General features: G+C 42.1%; 1 protein-coding gene across 3 annotated transcripts; it reads left to right on the top strand.

Moving 5' to 3' along the window:
* The first annotated feature begins 1,924 nt into the window (after window positions 1-1,924).
* Window positions 1,925-22,680, top strand: LOC101602129 (baculoviral IAP repeat-containing protein 3). Of its 3 annotated transcripts, XM_045145034.1 has the most exons (9): window positions 1,925-1,968; window positions 6,055-8,819; window positions 8,928-9,027; window positions 14,194-14,272; window positions 14,948-14,996; window positions 15,288-15,530; window positions 20,024-20,278; window positions 21,168-21,209; window positions 21,928-22,680. In XM_045145034.1, exons 2-9 carry the CDS (start codon window positions 7,907-7,909, stop codon window positions 22,119-22,121), a joined length of 1,875 nt encoding a protein of 624 aa, XP_045000969.1. In that variant the 5' UTR covers window positions 1,925-1,968; window positions 6,055-7,906; the 3' UTR covers window positions 22,122-22,680. The 3 variants fall into 3 exon arrangements, with proteins under 3 accessions (XP_045000969.1, XP_045000971.1, XP_045000970.1); XM_045145036.1 differs by lacking the exon at window positions 20,024-20,278; XM_045145035.1 differs by lacking the exon at window positions 21,168-21,209.
* The last annotated feature ends 905 nt before the right edge of the window (window positions 22,681-23,585 follow it).

Raw genomic sequence — 23,585 nt, 5'->3', positions numbered from 1 at the left:
TTCAAAAAAAAAAAAAAAAAAAAAAGGACAACAAAACTTGATACCAATACTAATGAGGTATTTATTAGTTACCTGAAATTCAAACTAAACTTAGTTTCCCAGGCTTGTCTTGAACTTGCTATTAGCTGAGGATGACCTTGAACACCTTGATCTTCCTCCTCCTGAGTGCTGAGATTACAGGCAAATGATACCAGGCCATGCTCTATAGAGGCATGGTGATGCTCAAGGACACAAGGCAGCTATACACCATTTCCAGTTGTTAATGATGGCCATAATGGATGTTCATGAGTGTCAAATAGCTGTGCTGCAAGGGTCCATCTCATGAATTTTCATAAGGATGTTGTAGCCATATTTAGTGTATTTTGGAATCGTGGAACTTTGTGGGTTGTGGACCATCATCTTTTCTATATTTTTAATGTTAAGTTAGAAATTGGCAAGGGAAGCTGGGTACGATGCATATGTTTATGATCCTAGCACTGGGGAGACTGAGGCCACATTCTAAGTTCTAGGCCAGCCTGAGCTACACAGGAAAACCTGCCTCAAAAGAAAAGGGGGGGCTGGAAAAATTGCTTAGTGGTTAAGGCGCTTGCCTACAAAGCCAAAGAACTCAGGTTCGACTCCCCAATACCCACATAAGCCAGATGCACAAGGGGGCACACACGTCTGAAGTTCATTAGCAGGGGCTAGTGGCCCTGGCACACTCACTGTCTCTCTCTCCCTCTCCCTCCCTCCCACCTGCCTATTTCTCTCTCTCTCAAATAAATAAAGAAAAATAAAATATTTTTTTAAAAAGCCAGGGGTGGTGGTTAAGGCCTTTAATTGTAGCACTGTCAAGCAGAGGTAGGAGGACTGATGTGAGTTCTAGGAGTTCAAGGCCAGCCTGAGACTACACAGGAAATTCCACGTCAGCCTGGACTACAGTGAGACCTTACCTTAAAAATAAATAAATAAATAAAAAGACAAGGGAAGTAGGCCCCTTGGCACCCCAGTAGTCGAAGTTACTCAGAAGGCTGAGACTGGAAGACCATTTCAGTCCAGGGGTTTGAGGCCAGTGGGAGGAGAAATAATTAGGAAAAAAAACTCAGGAAGAAAAGAAGAAATAATAATTAGGAAAAGGGGAAGTGGCCGGACACCTTGGGCTTTCTGATGAATTCCAGGGCAAGTGCTGGGTCTGCAGCAGAGGTGGCCGGCAGCAGTGCGGGGTTGGTGAGGCTGCGCTGCAGTGGTCCACTTCCCGGGATGACTGCGGCGCTTCTGTCTCCCTCACCTCTGGAGGCACAAGTTGGAGCTCCTTAGACAGAGCTGCTTAGCTCTAGTGACACGAGGCCTAGAGGTGGATCCGAGTCAGATTTCCATCAGAGTACAAAAAATTTGAACACACACAGACGACTAACACACCAGAAAACAGAGCAAAACGTTCCAGCATTGGAAACAATACAATTCTGACCTTTAAAACAATAAAAATGTAGTGAAAGGGAGAGCCCCATGATTTTTTAAAAAATTATTCCAATGCTTCCTTTCATCGTGTTCTTGATCCAAACAAAAAGTGAAAATAAACCAGAAAGATTTCACAAAATTACAAGGTGATTTTTCTTTCTTAATGCCAAACTTGCTCTCGGTAGGTGTTCTAGACCGGAAAGCTGTCCGGGTTCTCTGGGGTCTGGGACCGGGTCAGCGGGGCGGGGGCGGGGGCGCGGGCGCCGGCCTGCGGGACCTCTTCTCCACATCCGCTTTTCCGCTTCGCCGAGGCCCCAGCGCCGAGGAGCCGAGGAAGCCACGCCGTGCCGGGGGCGGAAATCCCCGAGCGGGACTGGGAAGCGCGCGGTTCTTACCGCTGGAGTTCCCCGGAGCGCCGCAGGAAAGCCCCGCGCGGGGTGGGGACGGCGGGCGCCGCACTTAAGGGGCGCGGGGCGGGCGGGGGCCGAGCCACTCTCTCCCGGCCGTGCGGAGAGCGGCCGCGGCGCTGCGGTGAGTGCGCGGGGCGCGGGCGGGGGCCGGGGCGCGGGCGGGGGCCGGGGCGCGGGCAGGGGCCGGGCCCGGGGGTGGCTGCTGAACAGACCGCCCAGATCCGCCGGGCCGAGGAGCACGGCGACCTCAGAGCTGTCGCAGCTCCCTCGCTTCCTGGCTCCCTCCTGCCGGTGCTCTGGGCTGGTTTCACCTTGGGGGCGAGCCAGCCGACCGTGGAAGCCCTGGCGTTGTAATTCGATGGCCCAGAGGTATCGCCCAGTGTCAGTGGGCAGCAGAAAGTTGGCACCGTAAGGACTCGATGTTTGATCACATGAGGGATGCTCCCCGCTGGTGACTGAACAGCACTAGCAATGCTCCTTTTTTTTGGGGGGGGGGAATGGAACGGGGAGAGTTAAGACGGTTATGCACAGGATAGCTCAGGCTGGCCTAGAATTCACTAACTAGTCCAGACTGGCCTTGAGCCCCCATCAGTCCTCCTGCCTCAACCTTCTTCGAAGGGCTGGGGTGACAGACATGAGCCACCACCATCTTCCTTACTGGGAAGCGCTCTTAATCTAGTCATCAAATGTGTGGAGTTGTTCACCTGTCTACTAGATGCTGGGTTCTGCTCTGAAAATTTTACATGTGATTTATTTTCACATTTCCTTATCGCAATCATAAGAAGCGGGTGCCATTATTATCTACATTTGACAATGAAGAAACGGGCACACGGAGATTTATTTAAACTAGGTTGCTCTCTTTGTAAAAGATATGTGACTCCAAATCCTGTATTAAACCATTCCCAAGCCAGTTTTATAGTCAGAGGTGTAAAATTGAAGGACCCGGGCTCAGTTTGGTCCACTAAATTGGACTTCAGGAAGAAGTGTTCCCGGGAATGGCAGTGCATGCCTGTAATAAACTTGAGAGGTGGAGGCCAGCCTGGGCTACGATGAGACCTGTCTCAAAAAAAAAAAAAAAAAAAAAAAAAAGCAAGAAGTCTGAAGGCCTATTATTATATCCAGGTTCTGTGGGTGTTGTAGGAAGACTGGGACAGAAATAAAGCATAGTTGTTACTCTGAAGCAGTTACATGGAGACAAGGAACATATACCCAACAGGGTCAGAAAGATGGACAGGCCAAGTGTCCCAGAGGGTGTGGACACCCAACAGCCCTGGGGTCTACCGAAAATGGGAAAGTAAGCAGAGAAGAGGTTGGAGTCCCCAGCCAGCCCATCTGAGAAGGAATTAGTAGAAAGGAATTCTGAGACTGTGGTGTTGGAGAAGTCAAGGGAGCAGACTTCACCTAAGAGGATGTGGGCCCAGGGTCATCAGATGCACAAGCTTCTGTGTGGGTGTGGGCAAAGAAGCCACTGGTGGTATGAATATGGAGAGTGTTTTAAGGGTGCAGGCATGCACAGTAAGTGGGCTCATTGTCTGTAGACACGTGTTCAGTTTGCTGTGAAGGGAGGGGGAGGCAGAGCACTTGCTAGAGTGGAAAGTGAGGTTGAAAGAATACTGGGCTTGTTTCCATTTGAAAGTTCAGACAGCTCCTATGTGGAAGGCCAGTGTGAGTAAAAGTGAGGCCATTGGAGTCCAGGGCAAGGTGCCTGTGATAATCCCAGAGGTTGGGAGGCTGAGGCAGGAGGATGGCTCCAAGTTCAAGGCCTTGAGCACAAAGCAAGAACTTGTCTCAAAAGGAGTATCAACAACAAATTTGACTTAAATATTTGATGTGAATAAATTAATTATCCTTTCCACAAAGATGTGAAGTTACCATATTTTGTGGAAAAATTTATCTTCATCTTTCTTTTATGTTACTTCTGGTGGACATAATTATTTCAGCAATTTCACCTTCTCATAATTTTCTACTGAGAGAGGAAACATTGGCAAGAGTCCAGTGGCAAATAGCAGGGGTCAAAGTTCAGGGCTGGAGCAGAGAGCAGGGGTTTTCTAAGGGTGCTGCTGCCATGTAGGAACCCAGACCTGGACTTGTCCAGTCATCTCACTTTTCAGAAGTCTGGAATCTAGATTGCTGTGGGACATTACCTACATTTAAAAAAAAAGTTAGTCAGGCCTGATGCACACCTTACCTTTAATCCCAGCACTCATGAGGCTGAGGTGGGAGGATTGCTGTGCGTTTGAGGCCAGCTTGGAACTACAGGCTGAGTTCCAGGTCAGTCTTGGCTAGTGTGAGAACCTGCCTTGGAAAACAGCAACAAGAACAACAAAAAATGGTGGATGCCAGTCGTGGTGGCACATGCCTTTAATCCCAGCACTCACGAGGCACAGGTAGGAGGATTGCCGAGAGTTTGAGGCCACCCTGAGACTACATAGTGAATTCCAGGTCAGCATGAGCCAGAGTGAGGCCCTACTTCGACAAACCAAAAAAAAAGGTTGATGGCACCTGAGGAATGATACTTGAGGTTGTCCTATGACCTATACACACACACACACACACACACACTTGAACACATGCATACATGCAAATAATATTGTGGCTCTAGAAAAAAAACTGATTTGGAAAACTGTTGAAATTTAGCTAATTCATTTGGATGAATTAACCTTGTGTCAATCTCAGTTTTTTGGCTCCTACAACCACTAGTAAGGATGTGGAGAAAAGAAACCCTATACACTTTGCTGGGAATTAAAAGTAGCATACCCGCTATGGAAACCAATATGCAGTTTTCTTGAACTGAGTCCTGGTGCCATGATCCAGGTACCACGTTCAGACACATGCCTGCAGGAACATAAGTAAACATACAGTGGAGACACCAGCACACCCATTTTTATTGTGCTACTGTTCAAAATGGGGCAGGCTAGGTGCCTGTCAACCGATGCATGGCTATCTTTACAGGATAGTATATATGTTCAATATACATTCAGTGGAGCCCCACTCATCCATAAAGAGGAATGAAAGTATGTTGTTTATAGGAAAATAGGTAGAATAGGAGATCAGCATGTTAAGCAAAATAACCCAGAGACAGATACAAGTGTGGCTTATTTTCTCTAAAGAGACTATTAGCAAGAGGGATATGGAATGGGGGGAGGGCAAGAGAGGGTAGAAGGAGGGTGGACATGGCCAAAGCAATATATATGCACACTTGGAAATTTTACAATTGAGCTGATTAATCATATAATTCATATGAAAGAAGCAGATAGTGTGGCTTATGGTTGTAAGGATTTCAGAGACTGAAATAAATGGATTGCTGTGAATTCACAGTCAGCCTGAGCTAGAGTGTGAGACCTTCTGTTAAATAGTAACAAAGAAAAAAAAATAAAAAGTTAGCAGGAGGATTTCATAAAATGAAATCCAGCAAGGAATAAATAGGGAATTTTTTCTACTTTCTATAGTGGCACCATGGTTATGTAAGATGTTAACTTTGGGGAGCTGAGTAAAGAGTGTGAAGAAACTCTATGAGTCTTCTTAAGTATAGATAAATTTTTAAATAAAAAAGTTTGCAAATTTAGCAAACACTATACTCATTTCAGTGCAGGCAGACATAAAGCATCCATGGACCGTGGGATCGTGACATGCAGTTTTGTGTGTGTGTGGGGGGTTCTTAGGTCTCTATAGTGCCTGCTATATCTTTCTTTCTTTTTTTTTTTCTGGTGCTGACAACTGAACCCAGGACCTTGGGTGAGCCACACCTCCAGCTGAAGCTCAGATTAGCTTAGCATCTTGTGCATTGTACATTATGCAAGTGCTCTTTTTTTTTTTTTTTTTCCAGAGGAAGGGTCTCACTCTAGCTCAAGCTGATCTGAGGGTCTCAGGGTGGCCCTGAACTCATGGTGATCCTCCTCCCTCTGCTTCCCAGTGCTGGGATTAAAAGCGTGCACCATCACGCCTGGTGCAAACGCTCTATTTTTGTGAAACTGTTTTAAGAAAAAGATCATTGTGCTTAGTGTGGTGGCACATGCTTGTCATCTTAGCACTAGCATGTGTGAGGCAGGAGGATCATGAGTTTGAGGCTAGCCTGAACATAGACAGGCCATGTCCAAAAATACAAACAGTAATAAAGTAAAAGAAAGAAAGATCATAGAGATGTTTGTGTTATGTCTGTGAATTATTTGACATTTAAGACTTTCTCTATTTTTTGTATTTTGAACAGGTTTATCAAGGAGGCAAACTATTCAATTGCTTCTTGCTTTTTCCCAGTTTCTTCTGTAAACCAAAGCATCTCACAATGGAGGCCTAAAACCCTTACAAGGGACTTAGTCTAATCTCGGGAGGTAGTTTTGTGCATGAATAAACAAACTAATAGTGAACTGGACTTTTTGAATTATTATCTGAGGAATATTACCCTAAAGAATCTAATCTAATTATATGAGATATAATGATAATTATTTTTGTTATATATTTGATGTGTGGAAGGAAAGATGTGATTGTAGCTGGGGCATACTGTTGAAGCACTCTTTTCAAACTTGGCTAGGCAACCTTCCTTACACTGGCTGGTGTGGAAAAAATAAAGGAAAGATTTGAAAATGAGGGCCATTTATTCAGAACAAGGAATTAAGAGTCACACTTCTGCAAGATTAGAGAAATTTATCAATGAAATCTTTGACATTCAAAAAGACTTCCACAGTGACAGAGAGCAGTCAAGAACAAACTTTTTTGTTGAGCACAATAAATTTAAAGTAGGAAAGATAAAATATGATCAGAGGTGAAGAATTATCCTATCACAAAGCCAGTGGTATTTTCAAGTTCTAAAATTTGCTTTGTTTCACCATGCTTTATCTCTCTGAAAGATGAGAAACAGGATGATGGCTAAATGGTTACATTTTGACAAATGAGCCCATTTATTCTGAAAGAAAGCTTATAGGACCTCAAAGAAAAAAAATTATGACAATGGGTTAAGGTTTTAACTATTGAAACAAGTAATGAGGTTAGACCCAATTATTTATTTTGATGGAGTAAGAAGAATATATTCTGCACCTGGAGGTGCAACAGCAGCATCTGCAGTAGGAAAGCACGTGTCTATGAGCTTTAAGAAAGGATGCTAGCAAGTGAGCCGCAGAAAAGCCACCAAGCTTTGTTGCTTGCTCCCTGCCAGTGTTATTCACTCAGAAGTGATTTACTAATAAATAGTAAGTCATACTTGAAACATGTTAATAATGTATTCTTTCCCTCCTGTGAGGTAGATCTTGTGCTTTATTCCCCGGGCTATCAAATTTCACAATTAAAAAAATAAAAATAGATAATATTTTGAATACCTTTGCTGTCAAATATTTGTGCAGGCATAGCTGTCAACTGTGGAAAGAAGTCAGTTTTGGGACTTAGGCATTTTACCTGCATGTTGGAGGAATACCGTAAACTTGCAAAAGCTGACCCACCTGTGAATATACCTTATACAAATTGACCTGATGGCCTAAGACAATATGCTTCCAGAAAGGCTTTGACTCTCACCATAGGCATCCTATTTGTGTGGTGTGTATAGAAGTGGTGCCACTGCACATGATCATGCCTTAAAAATCTCTCAGAATAGGGACTGGAGGGATGGCTTAGGTGCCTGTCTGTGAAGCCTAAGGACTCAGGTACAATTCCCCAGTAGCCATGTAAGCCAGCTGCACAAGGTGTTGCAGGTGTCTGTAGTTCATTTGCAGTGATTGAGGCCCTGGTGTACTCTTTCTCTCTCTTACATCTGTCTCTGCTCATAAATAAATAAATAAATATTAAAAAAAAAACTTATCAGAATAGAATTTATGTTCTAACCATGCTGAAACTCCACATGCATAAAAAAGTTTTAGGAGCTGGGTGTGGTGACGCACACCTTTAATCCCAGCACTTGGGAGGCAGAGGTAGGAGGATCACCATGAGTTTGAGGCCACCCTGAGACTCCATAGTGAATTCCAGGTCAGCCTGGGCTAGAGTGAGACCCTGTCTCGAAAAACCAAAAAAAAAATAAATAAATAAAAAAGTTTTTGGTGTTCAACCTAGTAATAAAATCGACCAAATCAAAAGCCATGCACAAAACTACCTCCCCAGAGAAAGGCTGGTCCCTCTCCCTCCACATCCATTTCACTATGAACATAGCAGAAGATAGCATCATCTTGTCCAATTTGATGAAAGGTGCCAACAGGTTTGAATTGAAATATGATTTTTCATGTGAGCTGTACCGAATGTCCACATATTCCACGTTCCCTGCTGGGGTTCCTGTCTCAGAAAGGAATCTTGCTAGAGCAGGTTTTTACTACATGGGTGTCAATGACAAGGTCAAGTGCTTCTGTTGTGGCCTGATGCTGGACAACTGGAAACAAGGAGACAGTCCTATTGAAAAGCACAGAAAGTTGTATCCCAGCTGTAGCTTCGTGCAGAATCTGAACTCAATCAATAATTTGGAAGGCAGCCCCCAGCCTTCTTATCCTTCTCCCATGACCAATGCCATGCCTTCATTATTGCCAAGTTTGGAAAACACCAGCTACTTCAGCGGTTCCTACTCCAGCTTTCCGTGCAATCCTGTGAACTTCAGAGCAAATCAGGACTTTCCTGCTTTGAGGACAGGTGCTTACCATTGTGCAATGAACACCGAGCAGGACAGACTGCTCACTTACCACATGTGGCCCTTGAGCTTCCTGTCACCAGCAGAGCTGGCCAGAGCAGGCTTCTACTATGTTGGACCTGGAGACATGGTGGCTTGCTTTGCGTGTGGTGGAAAATTGAGCAATTGGGAACCAAAGGATGATGCTATGTCAGAACACCGGAGGCATTTTCCCAATTGCCCATTTCTAAAAGATCAGCTTCAAGGCACTTTGAGATATTCTGTCTCTAATCTGAGCATGCAAACACACATGGCACGCTTTAAAACATTCTTTAACTGGCCTTCAAGCTTTCTTGTCCATCCTCAGCAACTTGCAAGTGCAGGTTTCTACTATACAGGTAAGAAACTTAAAACCTGGTCATTTACAAAATTCACCTGTTTTGTGTTATACATGTTAGTGGACAAATGATATGTATTCGTAAATTCTGGTTTAAAATTAATTTCAGGTCACAGTGATGATGTCAAATGTTTTTGCTGTGATGGTGGACTGAGATGTTGGGACCTGGGAGATGATCCATGGGTGGAACATGCCAAGTGGTTTCCAAGGTAAATGTCTTGAAATTTTCTTTGCAGGCATTTGGAATAGTCACAAGATGGGTTATATGTGTTTATCTTATACTCAGTGATTACATTACTATTTGTTTCAAAAATACATTTGTGAATGAGTTTAGGATGGGTTATATTAAAAGAAAAATGAATTGCTTAGAAGGTTTTGATCAGTTAAACATGGAAGAAATCGGTTTGGAATAATGTTTTTAGAAACATATATTTGAGGGCTAGGTGAGTGCAAATGGTAAAGTACTTGCTAATCATGAGTTTGGATTCCCGGGTCCACATAAATCCCTGGCATAGTGGTGTGCACCTGTATTCCCAGCGCTCAGGAGCCAGAGGCAGGTGGATCCTTGGGACAAGCTAGCCAGTGAATATAATTGGTTTGGTGAGCTCTGGGTCCAGTGAGAAACCTAGTCTCTATAAATAAGTTGGAGAGTGATTGAGAAAGACACCTGATGTTGACCTGTGGGCCTGAACACACACATCTGTGCCCATACACATATGAACAAACATACACACATGCACATACGTACATGCAAAAAAATATATATGTAAAAATGATACATGCTCATTGTAAGAAGTCACATAAGGGGCTGGAAAGGAAGGTGGCTTAGCAGTTAAAGCATTTGCCTGCAAAGCCTAAGGACCCAGGTTTGATTCCCCAGTACCCATGTAAGCCAGATGCACAAAGTGCCACATGCAGCATCTGGAGTTCTTTGCAGTGGCTGGAGGCCCTGGTGCTTTCATTCTCTCTCTCTCTCTCGATTAAATAAATAAAAATAAAAATATGTTTTTAAAACTCACGTAGTATAGCTGGGCATGGTGGTGCACGCCTTTAATCCTAGCACTCGGGAGGCAGAGGTAGGAAGATCACCTTGAGTTCAAGGCCACCCTGAGACTACATAGTGAATTCCAGGTCAGCCTGGACCAGAGTGAAACCCTACCTTAAAAAAAAAAAAAGCTACATAGTATAGGAAAGGACAGAATAATAAAACTAAAGTGTTCAGCAAATAAACAGTTCCTATCTAGTGAATGTTCCTTTAGACACTGCTAAAAATATACATATATATGAAATACATGTACCAATGCGATGGATGTATGCAGTTTTGCATAGTAGTAGTGCTAGTAGTAAATCAAAATTGTAGATACCCTAACTAGTTTTCATTTCTTTCAAATAGTTAAATATGTATCTTGGACATATTTCCTCTCATTGAGTATTTCCCAATAGGTCATCTGTTGCCAGATGTTGCATTAAGTGTGTAAAATATTCAGTTGAACATAAGACTCCCTGGTACCCTCAGCTCACTCGATAGAAAAGAGGGCAGACAGTTAATATGAACCTAGTTATGTAGCATTTTGGAAGATGATAAATACCATGGATTAAAAGATAAGGGAGCCAGGCGTGGTGGTCATGCCATTAAGCTCAGCACTTGGGAGGCAGAGGTAGTAGAACTGCTGTGAGTTTTTGGGCAGCCTGGGAATACAGAGTGAGCTGTAGGTCAGTCTGGGCTAGAGTGAGACCTTACCTTGAAAAGAAAAAGAACTCTGAATGTGGTGGCATGTGCCTGCAATCTTTGCTTCTGGAGGTGGAGGCAGGAGGATGAACAGTTTAAGGCCCAAACAAACAAACAAACAAAAAGTTCAAGGCAAGCCTCTGCTACAAAATGAATCTGAGGTCAACATGGGAAGGATGTGTGGTAGTTCAATACCAAATAGGGATGCCTTGGTAAACAGATTCTCCTCACCTGTTTTTATCACTTTGTAGCATTTTATTCTTGTGTCTTCCTCCTTGATTCCTTTACATTCTTTTATACTCCAAGCCAGGTGGCCTGTGATAATATTTTTTATGGCTAAAATTTTTATTAACTCATTTTGATCACTAAACTTGCCTCCTATTTTCTTCATTGTATATGTGTGTATATGTACGTGTGTGTGTGTATTTTTTTTTGTTTTTGTTTTTGTTTTTTGAGGCAGGGTTTCACTCTAGCTTAGGCAGACCTGGAATTCGCTATGTAGTCTCAGGGTAGCCTTCAACTCATGGCGGTCCTCCTACCTCTGCCCCCCAAGTGCTGGGATTAAAGGCATGCACCACCATGCCTGGCTTTTATTTTATTTTTTACAGTGTTTTTTTCTGGTGATGTCATATTTTAAAATCTATTTACTTTCAAGGAAAGAGAGACACACAGGGAAAGAGAGAGAGGGAATTGGCATGACAGGGCCTCCTGCCGCAAACATGTGCCACTTAGTGTATCTGGCTTTACATGGGTACTGTGGAATCAAACTCAGACTGTTGGGCTTTGCAAGCAAGAGCCTTTAACTGCTAAGCCCTCTCTCTCTCCAGCTCCCATTGTACACATTTTTATATAGGCCTTTTGCAGTAAGGTTACGTTGCTTGTAGAAATCATCCAACCAAGAGCAGCTTGTGTGAAAAAGAGGTTTATTTTGGCTTACAGGCTTGAGGAGATGCTCCAATGATGGCAGGGGAAAACGGTGTGAACAGAGGGTGAACATCATCCCCTGGCCCACATAGGTGGACAATAGCAACAGGAGAGTGTGTCAAACAATGGCGAGGGGAAACTGGCTATAACACCCATAGGTCTGTCCCCAACAATACACTCCCTCCAGGAGGCATTAATTCCCAAATCTCCATCAGCTGGGAATCTAGCATTCTGGACACCTAAGTATATGGGGGACACCTGAATCAAACCAACATAAGGTCTGTCTTTATAGCATCCCTGTGGCCCATAGTAATACAGATATTGAAAAATGTGAAGAACAGCCACATGGGCTTTTAAAAAGAATTTTATTCATGAGAGAGAGTGAGTGAATGTGTCAGGGCCTCAAGCAACTACAAATGAACTTCAGACACATGTGCCACTATTGCATCTGGCTTACATAGATTCTGGGGAACTGAACCTGGGTCCTTAAGGCTTCACAGGCAAGCACCTTAACCACCAAGCCATCCCTCTAGCCCCACATTGGCTTTGGCAAAAGTGCTTTCCATGGTGGCAGTGTTGTGAATACAGAAACTGCCATGCATTCACCTTGAAGTGCATCAATGGATGCTTATTCTCTGGAAATTGCCAAACTTGTAAATAATGTGAGATGCATCCAGTTTCCTTGTTCTTTCTTATCTTTCTTTTTGAGTTTTCAGCTTATAAATGGTTATGGAGGAGTGTAGGATCACCTATTTAGAGGATTTTCTGTTTCCCTGTCCTATCTTTTTAATAGTTTGTTTAATTATTTGAGACCAAGAGAAGGGGGGGGAGACGGGGGGGGGGGAAGAGAATGGGTGCTCTAGGACTTCTAGCCACTGCAAATGAACTCCAGACACATGTGCCACCTTGTGAATCTGGCTTATGTGGGTACTAGGGAATTGAACCTGGGTCCTTAGGCTTTGCAGGCAAGAACCTTAACCACTAAGCCATCTTCCCATCCCTGTCCTATGTTTTCTTTTTTTAAATTTTATTTTTATTGATTTGACAGAAAGGAAGGAAAAGGGAGGGAGGGAGGGGGGAGAGAGAAAAAGTGGGCATTTCAGGGCCTCCAGCCCACTGCAAGTGAACTTCAGACGCATGCACCACCTTGTGCATCTGGCTAACCTAGGTCCTGGGGACTCAAACCTGAGTACTTTGGCTTTGCAGGCAAATGCCTTAACTGCTAAGCCAGCCCTCCAGCCCCATTTTGTGTTTTTAATGTCACACATGAGTGTACCTTTGGGAATCTTGTGAGGGGCTTCAAGCAGCCTCACTGAACTAGAGTAGGCAGAGATGCTCTTCACTCTCAGCTACTCAGCCTTGACAGCATGCCAGCCATGCCCTCCCTGCCTATAGCAACTTTACTTTCCCTGCAATGTCTCTGCTGCTTCCTCTGCGCTGAACGAGCGTGCAGCGGTTCTATGTATGCTTATGCTCACTTGAAACATCGACCACCCCACGAACAGATTAGCTCTGCCCAACATACAATAAACAAAATTAGCTGAAGTATGAATTATCCTGATAAACATAAAATAGCAAAATTTTATAAAATATTTGAACTATATGAAAAAATGCTAGTAGTAAATAAAATTGAAGTTAACATAGATAGGTGGCACTTTCAAAACAGACTTAAACCTTCACACAAAAATATCTGAATCTGAGCCAGAAGTGGTGGCACATGGCTTTAATCCCAGCACTTGGGAGACAGACATAGGAGGAATGCTGTGAGTTCGAGGCCACCCTGAGACTACACAGTGAATTCCAGGTCAGCTTGAGCTAGAGTGAGACCCTACCTCGAACAAACAACAGCAACAACAAATATCTGAATCTGATAGGTATGCGGCTCACACCTGTACATCCCAGCACTTAGAAGGCTGAGACAGGAGGATTGCCACAAATCTGAGGCCAACCCAGAATACATAGTAAATTTAGGCCTCCCTGGGCTAGAGTGAGATCCTGTCTTTAAAACTCCTGCATCTGGGCTGGAGAGATGGCTTAGCACTTAAGGTGCTTGCCTGTGAAACCAAAGGAGCCATGTTTGGTTCTCCAGATCCCACCTTGGCTATATGCACAAGGGTAACATGCCCAGTAGGTAGCACAAGCATCCGGAGTTCACTTGCAGTGGTTGTGGCCCTGGCATGCTGATTCTCCCTCTTTCTCCCTCTGTCTCTAAAAAAATTTCCTGCATTTTGGGGCTGGGGAAATGGATTAGTGGATAACAAAAACCTGCATCTTAGGGCAGGGGAGATTGCTTAGCGGTTAGGTGCTTGCTTACAAAGCCTAAGGACCCACATAAACCACATATATAAGGTAGTGCATGCATCTGAATTTCATTTGCAGTGACTGGAGGCCCTGGTGCACCCACTTTCTCTCTGTGCCTCTTTGTATCTCAAATAAATGAACAAATAAACTATTTTTAAAAATTTGCATCCTAGTGTATGATAGACATAAGCTAGCTTTACCATGCTAGCATTTGTGAAGAAAAACAAACACACAGAATTATTTCTCTGGGCTACTTTTTTTTTTTTTCAATCTTTCTAAATTTAACTCTAGAACTTGTGATCTTAAATGGTGTTTAACTGATTTCAAGTGAGATGAGCACTTGAAATGAGGATTTGTTATTGAACTTTAATTTCACTTTTTATAAAGTAACCCCCTGAGTTTCATTTTGTTTATATTTTAGGTGTGAGTACTTGATAAGAACTAAAGGACAAGAATTCATCACTCAAGTTCAAGACAGTTACCCTTATCTACTTGAACAGGTAGGGCAAGTTCCTTTTCTTTGTGTGTGTGTCTCATAATGACAGAGTGGAGCTTTAGTGAAAAGGAAAGAGTTGCTTTAAAAATATCTCTCTTTTCCCACAACATAATCCTATTTATTGATTGATTGGTTGGCTTTTTGAGGTAGGGTCTCATTCTAGCCCAGGCTGACCTGGAATTCACCATGTAGTCTCAGGGTGACCTCCAACTCAGTGATCCTCCTATCTTTGCCTCATGAGTGCTGGGATTAAGTGTGTACTACCATGCCCAGCTCACAACATAATCTTAGAAAGTACTGTTAAGAAAAATTGAAAAATACTAAATGTCTACTTTGGAACAATATTTGTCATAATAAAATCTTTGGTAGTTAAAAAAAAGAAAGAAAAATTGATCCCCAAAATAATATTTATCACTTTTCTCTGAAAGCCATGTTTTAATTCACTTGGCAATAAATTAAACTATTTAAAGGAAAAATTGACCATCATAGTAGTATCTAACAGTTTTACTATGTAAATTTCTCTTTAAAAGACTTGCAAATCCTATTGCTCCTTCTAATGTTCTTGATTAAGCAAACAAGAGCTTTTAAAACAGTAGGAGGTTCAAAAACTCCCTAGTCATAGTCAGTGGAATGAGAATAAAGTTTATATTTTAACTTATGTACATTTCCCCCCCTGTAGCTGTTAACCACATCAGACACTACAGAAGAGGAAAATGCTGAGTCACCAAGTATGTATCATGATAACTGTTCCTGCATTAAGTTGAGCCATTTGGTACTGTTAAGATTGAAGGTGATGCATGAGACCTGCACAATATTGGTCCCACCCAATATTCAGTCATGGATGGTGAAGGCAGGAGCCCCCGTCACTCCCTAAGCAGTTAGTGGCAGTTAAAGGTTGCTAGGGGATGGGGAAGGTATTTTCTCCAGGGGGTGTAGTGAATAGTAAGTTGCATGTGCTCTGGTAAGTAACTCCCTCCACCTCTCCCCATTCTCATGCATAAATCCTGTGTTCCGTACAGTTGTTCATCTTGGCCCTGGAGAAAGTTCTTCAGAGGATGCAGTCATGATGAACACGCCTGTGGTCCAAGCTGCCTTGGAAATGGGTTTTAGTAGAAGCCTGGTAAAGCAGACTGTTCAGCGTCAAATCCTGACCACTGGAGAGAATTACAAGACCGTCAGTGATCTTGTCATAGGTTTGCTTGATGCAGAAGATGAGATGAGAGAAGAGGAGAAAGAAAGAACAGTCGAGGAAAAAGAAACAGGTAGTTTTTTTTGTTTTAATTTTTATTAGCATTTTCCGTGATTATAAAAAAAATCCCGTGTTAATTCCCTCCCTCCCCCCCCACTTTCTCCTTTGAAATTCCATTCTCCATCATATTACCTCCCCTTAACAATCATTGTACTTACATATATACAATATCAACCTATTAAATACCCTCCTCCCTTCCTTTCTCTTCCCTTTATGTCTCCTTTTTAACTTACTGGCCTCTGCTACTACGTGTTTTCATTCTCACGCATAAGCGAGAGAGAAGAATCAATTTTCATCCTTCTGCAGATATATATCCAGTTTTCCCAACACCATTTGCTGAAGAGGCTGTCTTTTCTCCAATGAGTATTTTGGGCATTTTTATTGAATATCAGGTGGCTATAGCTACTTGGGCTTACATCTGGGTCCTCTATTCTGTTCCACTGATCTACATGTTGAAGCAGGTAGATTTTTAGGAGTAGAGTCTTTCCACAGGCCACCCTGAGACTATATGGTGAGTTCCAGGTCAGCCTAGGCAAAAATAGAAAAAGAACATGCATATTTGTGGAGAGAGCACATTAAATCTAAATCTAGCCACCTAGAAAATATGCGTATTTCTTCCAAACAAGGTGAACACTCTCCAAAGATGACTCCAAGTCAATAACATTCAAGGATTTACATTGTCAAAAAGAGCTTTAAGATGGCATGGGATTACTGTCTGTGATTCAAGCAGTTGGGAGGCTGAGGTAGGAGTTTGAGAGTAGCCTGGGGTTTAGCAGAGTGAGGCCCTATCTCAACTAAGTAATATTTTATGTAACATAACACTATGTACAATATATACATGGAAGTTTAAAAAAGAAAAAAAAAACCACTACAGCTGAGCTCAGCTTCTTGGCCTCCCCTTCTGTCTCCACTGCTCAGTTCCCTGTATGACAGGTGTCCTCAAGAAATATCTGATTGAGTGAAAGAAAATAGTGACACTTAGGTTAATAATTATCTTACAGTTTTCTGAAGATAATGAGTGATTAATTTGTCAATTGTGTGACCAAAGAAGCAATTTTCAGATAGTTTTCAGAATAAATAACATACCCTAATGGTATAATTAAATTTTCACACCTTTATTGTCTATGGCATTGAAATGAGACTTGTCTTAACTATCAAAACCAAGTTTCAAAAAGCTTGAAAATTTCAGAGAGCTTTTTATGTTAATTTAAGCAAAATGCAATCAAATAAATCTTGGATTGAAAAACTAATAAACTCCAACATCAAATGTAAATCATCTTATTATCTTTTAATCCCTACTGCTTTTCTAATGTAGATAACTAAACAGAATGCATTGCCCTGAATCTTTATGTTTCAGCTATTATTTCTTTATTCCTACTCTTCAAATTACTCAAGTTTGGCTTTTTTCCCCCTCCAAGGTAAGGTCTCACTCTAGCCCAGGCTGATCTGGAATTCACTATGTATTCTCAGGCTGTCCTTGAACTCACAATGATCTCCTACTTCTGCCTCCTGAGTGCTGGGATTAAAGGCATCTGCCACCATACCTGGCAAAAAAATATTTTTATTTATTTGCAAGCAGGGAGAGACAGATGGGCATACCAGGGTTTCTGCCACTGCAAATGAACTGCAGACGCATATACCACTTCATGCATCTGGCTTTACGGGGGTACTGGAAAATCAAACCCAGGCCATCAGGCTTTGCAAACAAGTGCTGTTAACTGTTGAGCCATGTCTTTAGCCCTACAGGCTTGGCTTTGGATATGTTTAGTCTTCTGTACAGAGCACTAGCACTGTGACAGACATTGCTTTAGGCCCCTCTGTCATTTATTATCAGAGCTTCGGTTATCTTCAGCATGCATACCTGGAGTTTGACCTTTTGACTAAGCACCTTATTTTTTCTTTTTGAGATTGTATTTGTGAGTGCAATGCATTGAAAATCTAACAAACTTCTCTCCTAAAACTGTTCTTTAGACAGGCTGCCTTGTGTGTTTTATGTCACAGAAATAGCTTTATAGTAGAAAATAAAGTACTAACAATAAAAAATATTTTTTTCCAGGTGTGATAAAGCTCACCTGTAATCCCATGACTCAGAAGGAAGAGGCAGGAGGGTTAATTGCAAGTTAGATGCCAGCCAGAGCTACATAATGAGACCCTGTCTCAGAAACCCAACAGGATGAAACAAAAATTTAAAAAGGAAATAGCTTTGTGGACCATGGTAACCTACATGATAATTAATTTAAAAAATTAGATTCATGGACTGGAGAGATAGCTTAGTGGTTAAGGCGCTTGCCTGCAAAGCCTGATTCATGTTCGACTCTCCAGGTCCACATGCGCCAGATGCACAGTGATGCAAGCCTGCAAGGTTGCACATATGCACAAGGGGGCGTATGTGTTTGGAGTTCAATTGCAGTGACTGGAGGCCCTGGCATGCCAATTCTTTCTCACTTCTCTCTCTCTCTTGAGTTAAAAAAGGCAGTCCCGGGCTGGAGAGATGGCTTAGCGGTTAAGCGCTTCCCTGTGAAGTCTAAGGACCCCGGTTCGAGGCTCGGTTCCCCACGTTAGCCAGATGCACAAGGGGGCGCACGTGTCTGGAGTTCATTTGCAGAGGCTGGAAGCCCTGGCGCGCCCATTCTCTCTCTCTCCCTCTATCTGTCTTTCTCTCTGTGTCTGTTGCTCTCAAATAAAAATAATAATAAAAAAAAAGGCAGTCCGTTAGGCTTGCCTCAGAAAAAAATAGATTAATAAGTTATAGTACAAACAGAAAATGAAATTGTAGCTTCAGAATATAAATTTTAGCTGGGTGTGGTAGCATTTGGGAGGCAGAGGTAGGAGGATCACCGTGAATTTGAGGCCAGCCTGAGACTACATAGTGAATATCCAGTCAGCCTGGGTTAGAGCAAGACTTTATCTCAAAAAAATTGGTAGATACAAATCTAGATCTTGCAGGAGAATGAAGACCCCAAGGGGTAGGGAGATAGTCATTGATAAGTTTTATTCTTCACAGGGCAGCTATGCCTTTCACCTCTCTTCTTATCAAAATACTTGGAGTAGTGGCAACGTGCTGATTTGTGGACATAATTAACATCTCAGTTTAAAATGGAATTAAAAGAAATGGAAAATTGTAGCCGGGTGTGGTGGCGCACGCCTTTAATCCCAGCACTCGGGAGGCAGAGGTAGGAGGATCGCCGTGAGTTCGAGGCCACCCTGAGACTACATAGTGAATTCCAGGTCAGCCTGAGCCAGAGTGAGACCCTGCCTCGAAAAACCAAAAAAAAAAAAAAAAAAAAAAAAAGGAAAATTGAAAAATTAAAAATGTTTTCATTTATTTGTTTTCATCATTTCCGATTTGGCTAAACAAATAAATTGAATTGTCAATTTACTAGATTCTAAACTTCCCTTGGTTAGAGAGCAGCTTACTAGTATTTTGTGCTGCTGGATGCTTGAGGCACAGTTCATGTTGCCAGGCTACTACTTTTGCTAATCATGTGTCCTCGGTGGCCTTGGGGTGCTAGGTAAGCACTCTCCTCCTAAGCCAAATCCCCAACTCCCCCCTTTTATTTTGAGATAGGACACACTCTAGCACAGACTGACCTGGAATTCACTATGTAGTCTCAGGGTGGTCTCAAATTTATGTTGCTCCTCCTACTTCTGCCTCTCAAGTGCTAGGATCAAAGGCGTGCACCACCATGCCTGGCTATACCTCTTTATTTTATTTTTAGAGAGATTGAGAGAGAGAGAGAGAGTGTGAATTGGCATGCCAGGGTCTCAGCCACTGCAAACTCCACATGTTTGTGCCACCAAGTGGGCATGTGCCACCTTATGCTTGTCTCGCCTTTGTGTGTCTGGCTTATGTAGGATCTGGAGAGTAGAACATGGGTCCTTAGGCTTCACAGGCAAACACCTTAACTACTAAGCCATCTCTCCATCCCTAAACCCCTTTTCTGAGAAAGGGTCTCATACTTCAGGCTGGACTAGCTTTGAACTTGCAGCAGTCCTCCTGCCTCAGACTCCTGAGTGCTGGGAATACATTCAGCCTAGTCTCATGTCCTCTGGTAGTTTACTCCCCTTGTAGTGGCTCTCTTTTATTATGTGTTAGATAAGGGAATTGTGGCCTACTCCAAAAGCTGTTGTGAAGATGAAATGAGTTAATAATGTAAAGTTCAGTCAGTGTAGCCCTAGTAATGAGCATGCCACTATAAAAGAAAACACGGAATCTTCACATTTCTTTCTCCCCATTACACTTGCCCTTTCCTGTTGTCTTTAATCTGCTTCCTTCTCTCAGTAGTCTTCTTTCTACTTTCATGCCATGTATATGCATACATATGTATATGTGCATGCATAAAACTCTATGACTGGGCACAAGGGACCAGTTCCCCCAAACTTTGCCATTAGCATCAGTGCCTTACTGATATGAATCCAAGATGATTCTCACTGTATTATGTAGGTATGGAAGGAAGTTGAGCAGAGTTTGAACATGTTTATGTTCTCTTCTCTTTTTGCATAAAGATGATCTAGCATTAATCCGGAAGAACAGAATGGCACTCTTTCAACATTTGACTTGTGTCATTCCGATCCTGGAGCATCTACTAAGTGCCAGACTGATTAGTGAGCAAGAATATGAAGTTATCAAGGAGAAAACACAGATTTCTTTACAAGCAAGAAAACTGATTGATACTATTTTAGTCAAAGGAAATATGGCAGCTACCACATTCAAAAACTCTCTGCAAGAAACTGACCCCTTGTTATACAAGCATTTATTTGGTAAGTACTAGAGAAATCTTTGGAGAACTCTGTAGGTCCATAGAAAGTAGGCTCTTGTTAATAATTGATAATTATTAAAAATAACTCAAGTTAGCCGGGCGTGGTGGTGCATGCCTTTAATCCCAGCACTTGGGAGGCAGAAGTAGGAGGACTGCCGTGAGTTCGAGGCCACCCTGAGACTACATAGTGAATTCCAGGTCAGCCTGGGCTAGAGTGAGACCCTACCTCAAAAAACCAAAACAGGGCTGGAGAGATGGCTTAGTGGTTAAGCGCTTGCCTGTGAAGCCTAAGGACCCCGGTTCGAGGCTCCGTTCCCCAGGTCCCACATTAGCCAGATGCACAAGGGGGCGCACGCGTCTGGAGTTCGTTTGCAGAAGCTGGAAGCCCTGGCGCGCCCACTCTCTCTCTCTCTCCTTCTACCTGTCTTTCTCTCTGTGTCTGTCTCTCTCAAATAAATAAATAAATAATTTAAAAAAAAAACCAAAACAGAAAAAAAAACCCTCAATTTATAAATAGTAACTGCACAAAAATTTAAACACTTATTAATTAAACACTTGCCTTAGAATTATAATATTTGGCAAAGAATAAACTGTTTAAAAACTATATTCTGTGCTAGACATGGTGGTATCCACTTGTAATCCCAGCATTCAGGAGGCTGAGGCAAGAGGATTATGAGTTCAAAGGCAGCCTGGGGTAGGGATAATTCTCTTTCTTAAATAAATGACTATGTAAATCAACATATAAAATGTATTCTGGGGCTGAGGATGTAGCTCAGTAGTAGAGTGTGTGTTTAGCATGCACTAGGCCCTGGATGTGAATGCCAACATGATAAAAATCTATGGCTAAATATAAACTTTATTTGTCATAGTAATGCCTTTTCTTCCTTTAGTGCACCAGGACCTAAAGTATATTCCTACAGAAGATGTTTCAGGTAATAATACCAACATTTTAGCCAGTGGAAAATGTTTTATTTTCTTGGCCTTTCATTGAAAGAGAGGCTAATTGTTGTTCATTAACATTTTTAAAAAAGACTGTAGAAACTGATACATGCTTACTAAATAAAAATCCTAATGTTAGAAAGTGTAGTTAGTTTGAAAGAAGGGATTCAGTGGAGGGAGGGGAGGGAAAGGGGGCAAAGGAAAGTAGGTAGGAGAGGATTATAGTCATGGGATATTGTGCATATATGTACTGAGGTTGTCCGTAAAAAGTTGCAAAAATAATAAAGATAATGCTTACAAAAAAAAAGAAGGGGTGGCTGGAGAGAAGGCTCAGCAGTTAAGGCACTTGCAAAACTTAACAATCTGGGTTCAATTCCCCAGTGCCCAAATAAAGCCAAATGCATAAAGCGGTGCATGTATCTGGAGTTCATTTGCAGTGGCTAGAGGCCCTGCCACGCTTATGTTCCTCCATTCATTCTCTCTCTCTCTTTTCTCCTTGCAAATAAATGAATAAAACAAATTTAAAAAAATATTTATGAAAAGGGGAAAAAAACATTTTTTTTTCTTTTTTGCTGGATGTGGTAGCATATACCCATAATACAAACACTTTGGAGGTGGAGGCAGGAAGATTGCAGGTTTGAGAACAGCCTGGGATATATAGTGAGACCCTTGTTGCAAAGATCAAAAGTACAAAAAATTTTTTTTTCTTAGATCTACCTATGGCAGAACAATTGCGGAAACTACAGGAAGAGAGAACGTGCAAAGTGTGCATGGACCGGGAAGTCTCCATTGTGTTTATTCCCTGTGGTCACCTGGTCGTGTGCAAAGACTGTGCTCCTTCTTTAAGAAAATGTCCTATTTGTAGAAGTACCATCAAGGGTACAGTTCGAACATTTCTTTCATGAAAAAGATCTGAGGCCACATACGGTGATGCATACCTAGCACATGGGCTGTATAACAAGTTTGAGGCCATCCTGGGCTGCATGAGACCGAGTCTCAAACAAACGAGCAAAAACAAAACAAAACAAAACAAAAAACTAAGACTTTGTGTAAGCTCAAGAATGATAAATTCATCTTGTAAACTGATCTGATTTCCTTTAAAATTATATTTATGTACAACTCACAATTTTGTTTTAGATGAATTTATTTATGTCAATGTTCATTGGAAATATATGGATGTATTTATTTTAGATACCACAAGAACAATAGGTTTTTGTTCTTGTGAGCCAAAAACAGGGCTATCACTACAAACATGATCATCAGATTTTCAGCATTACTGAAATTATAAATGAAGTAAATATTTAAGATGTTTGAATTTACTTTTCAGAACTAGAAACACAAAATTTCCATCTCTTTTTGTTCAGTGTTCTATACATAGTCTTGTTATTTGTTGAGTGATATTTTAGTGACATGGAATTTTTGTAAAGAATTCTGAGGAAAAATTTAATAAAGCAACAGAAGTTATTCTTATTCTCAGTATCTTTCTTTCTGTGATCATGGGTGGTTTTGTCATGTTTATGTTCTACCATACCTCTTTAAGATTTCTTGAATGTTAAGAGGCATGGTGGGACTGATTGAGAGTGGGGAGTGGATACTATGGAGAGTGGAATTGTGAAGGAGAAAGTGTGGGGGGGAATCACCATGGTTTATTGTCTATAACTATGGAAGTTGCCAATAAAAAAACAGAGAGAGCTGGGTGTGGTGGCGCATGCCCTTAATCCCAGCACTCAGAAGGCAAGAGGTAGGAGGATCACTGTGAGTTCGAGGCCACCCTGAGACAACATAGTGAATTCCAGGTCAGCCTGCGCTAGAGTGAGACCCTACCTTGAAAAGCCAAAAAAAGGGCAGAGAGAGAGAGAAAGAGTCTATAGCTATACCACCCTGAATGTGCCTGATCTCGGAAGCTAAGCAGCAGGATAAGGCCTGGTTAGTACTTGGATGAGAGAGAGACATCAGTAAACTTCAGCCCTAAAAAAAAAAAAAAAAAAAAGAGAGAGCTATGGTGGCTTTTGCCTTTAATTTCAGCACTGGGGAGGTTGAGTAGGAGGATTACCATGAGTTTGAGGCCAGCTTGGATTATACAGTGAGTTCCAGGTCATACTGGGCTAGAGTGAAACCCTGCCTCAAAACAACAGCAACAACAAAAAAAGATTCCTTGAATGTTGAACTATCACTTTCCATAACATTTTTGTTTTTGTTTTTCTATTCAGCTGGATGTATTCCTAAACACCTGTAATCCCAACACTTGGCAGGGCGATCAGGAGTTCAAGACCATTTTGTTACATAGTGAGTTCAAAGCTGCCCAGTTAGGGTATGGACCTGGATTTATAGATACTAACTCTTGTATTAGTTTACCTGAGTAGGCCAGC

Source organism: Jaculus jaculus, chromosome 3 (genome assembly GCF_020740685.1).
Source record: "Jaculus jaculus isolate mJacJac1 chromosome 3, mJacJac1.mat.Y.cur, whole genome shotgun sequence".
In the NCBI taxonomy this organism is placed as follows: domain Eukaryota; kingdom Metazoa; phylum Chordata; class Mammalia; order Rodentia; family Dipodidae; genus Jaculus; species Jaculus jaculus.
The sequence above is the reverse complement of the archived record's forward strand: the minus strand, read 5'-3'. Positions and strand labels throughout refer to the sequence as shown.

Coding starts and splice junctions, on each gene's coding strand:
- LOC101602129 (XM_045145034.1), top strand. CDS start 7,907: ATGCACAAAACTACCTCCCCAGAGAAAGGCTGGTCCCTCTCCCTCCAC. Junction 14,273..14,947: donor ACCCTTATCTACTTGAACAG/GTAGGGCAAGTT, acceptor CCCCCCCTGTAG/CTGTTAACCACATCAGACAC. Junction 14,997..15,287: donor GGAAAATGCTGAGTCACCAA/GTATGTATCATG, acceptor TGTTCCGTACAG/TTGTTCATCTTGGCCCTGGA.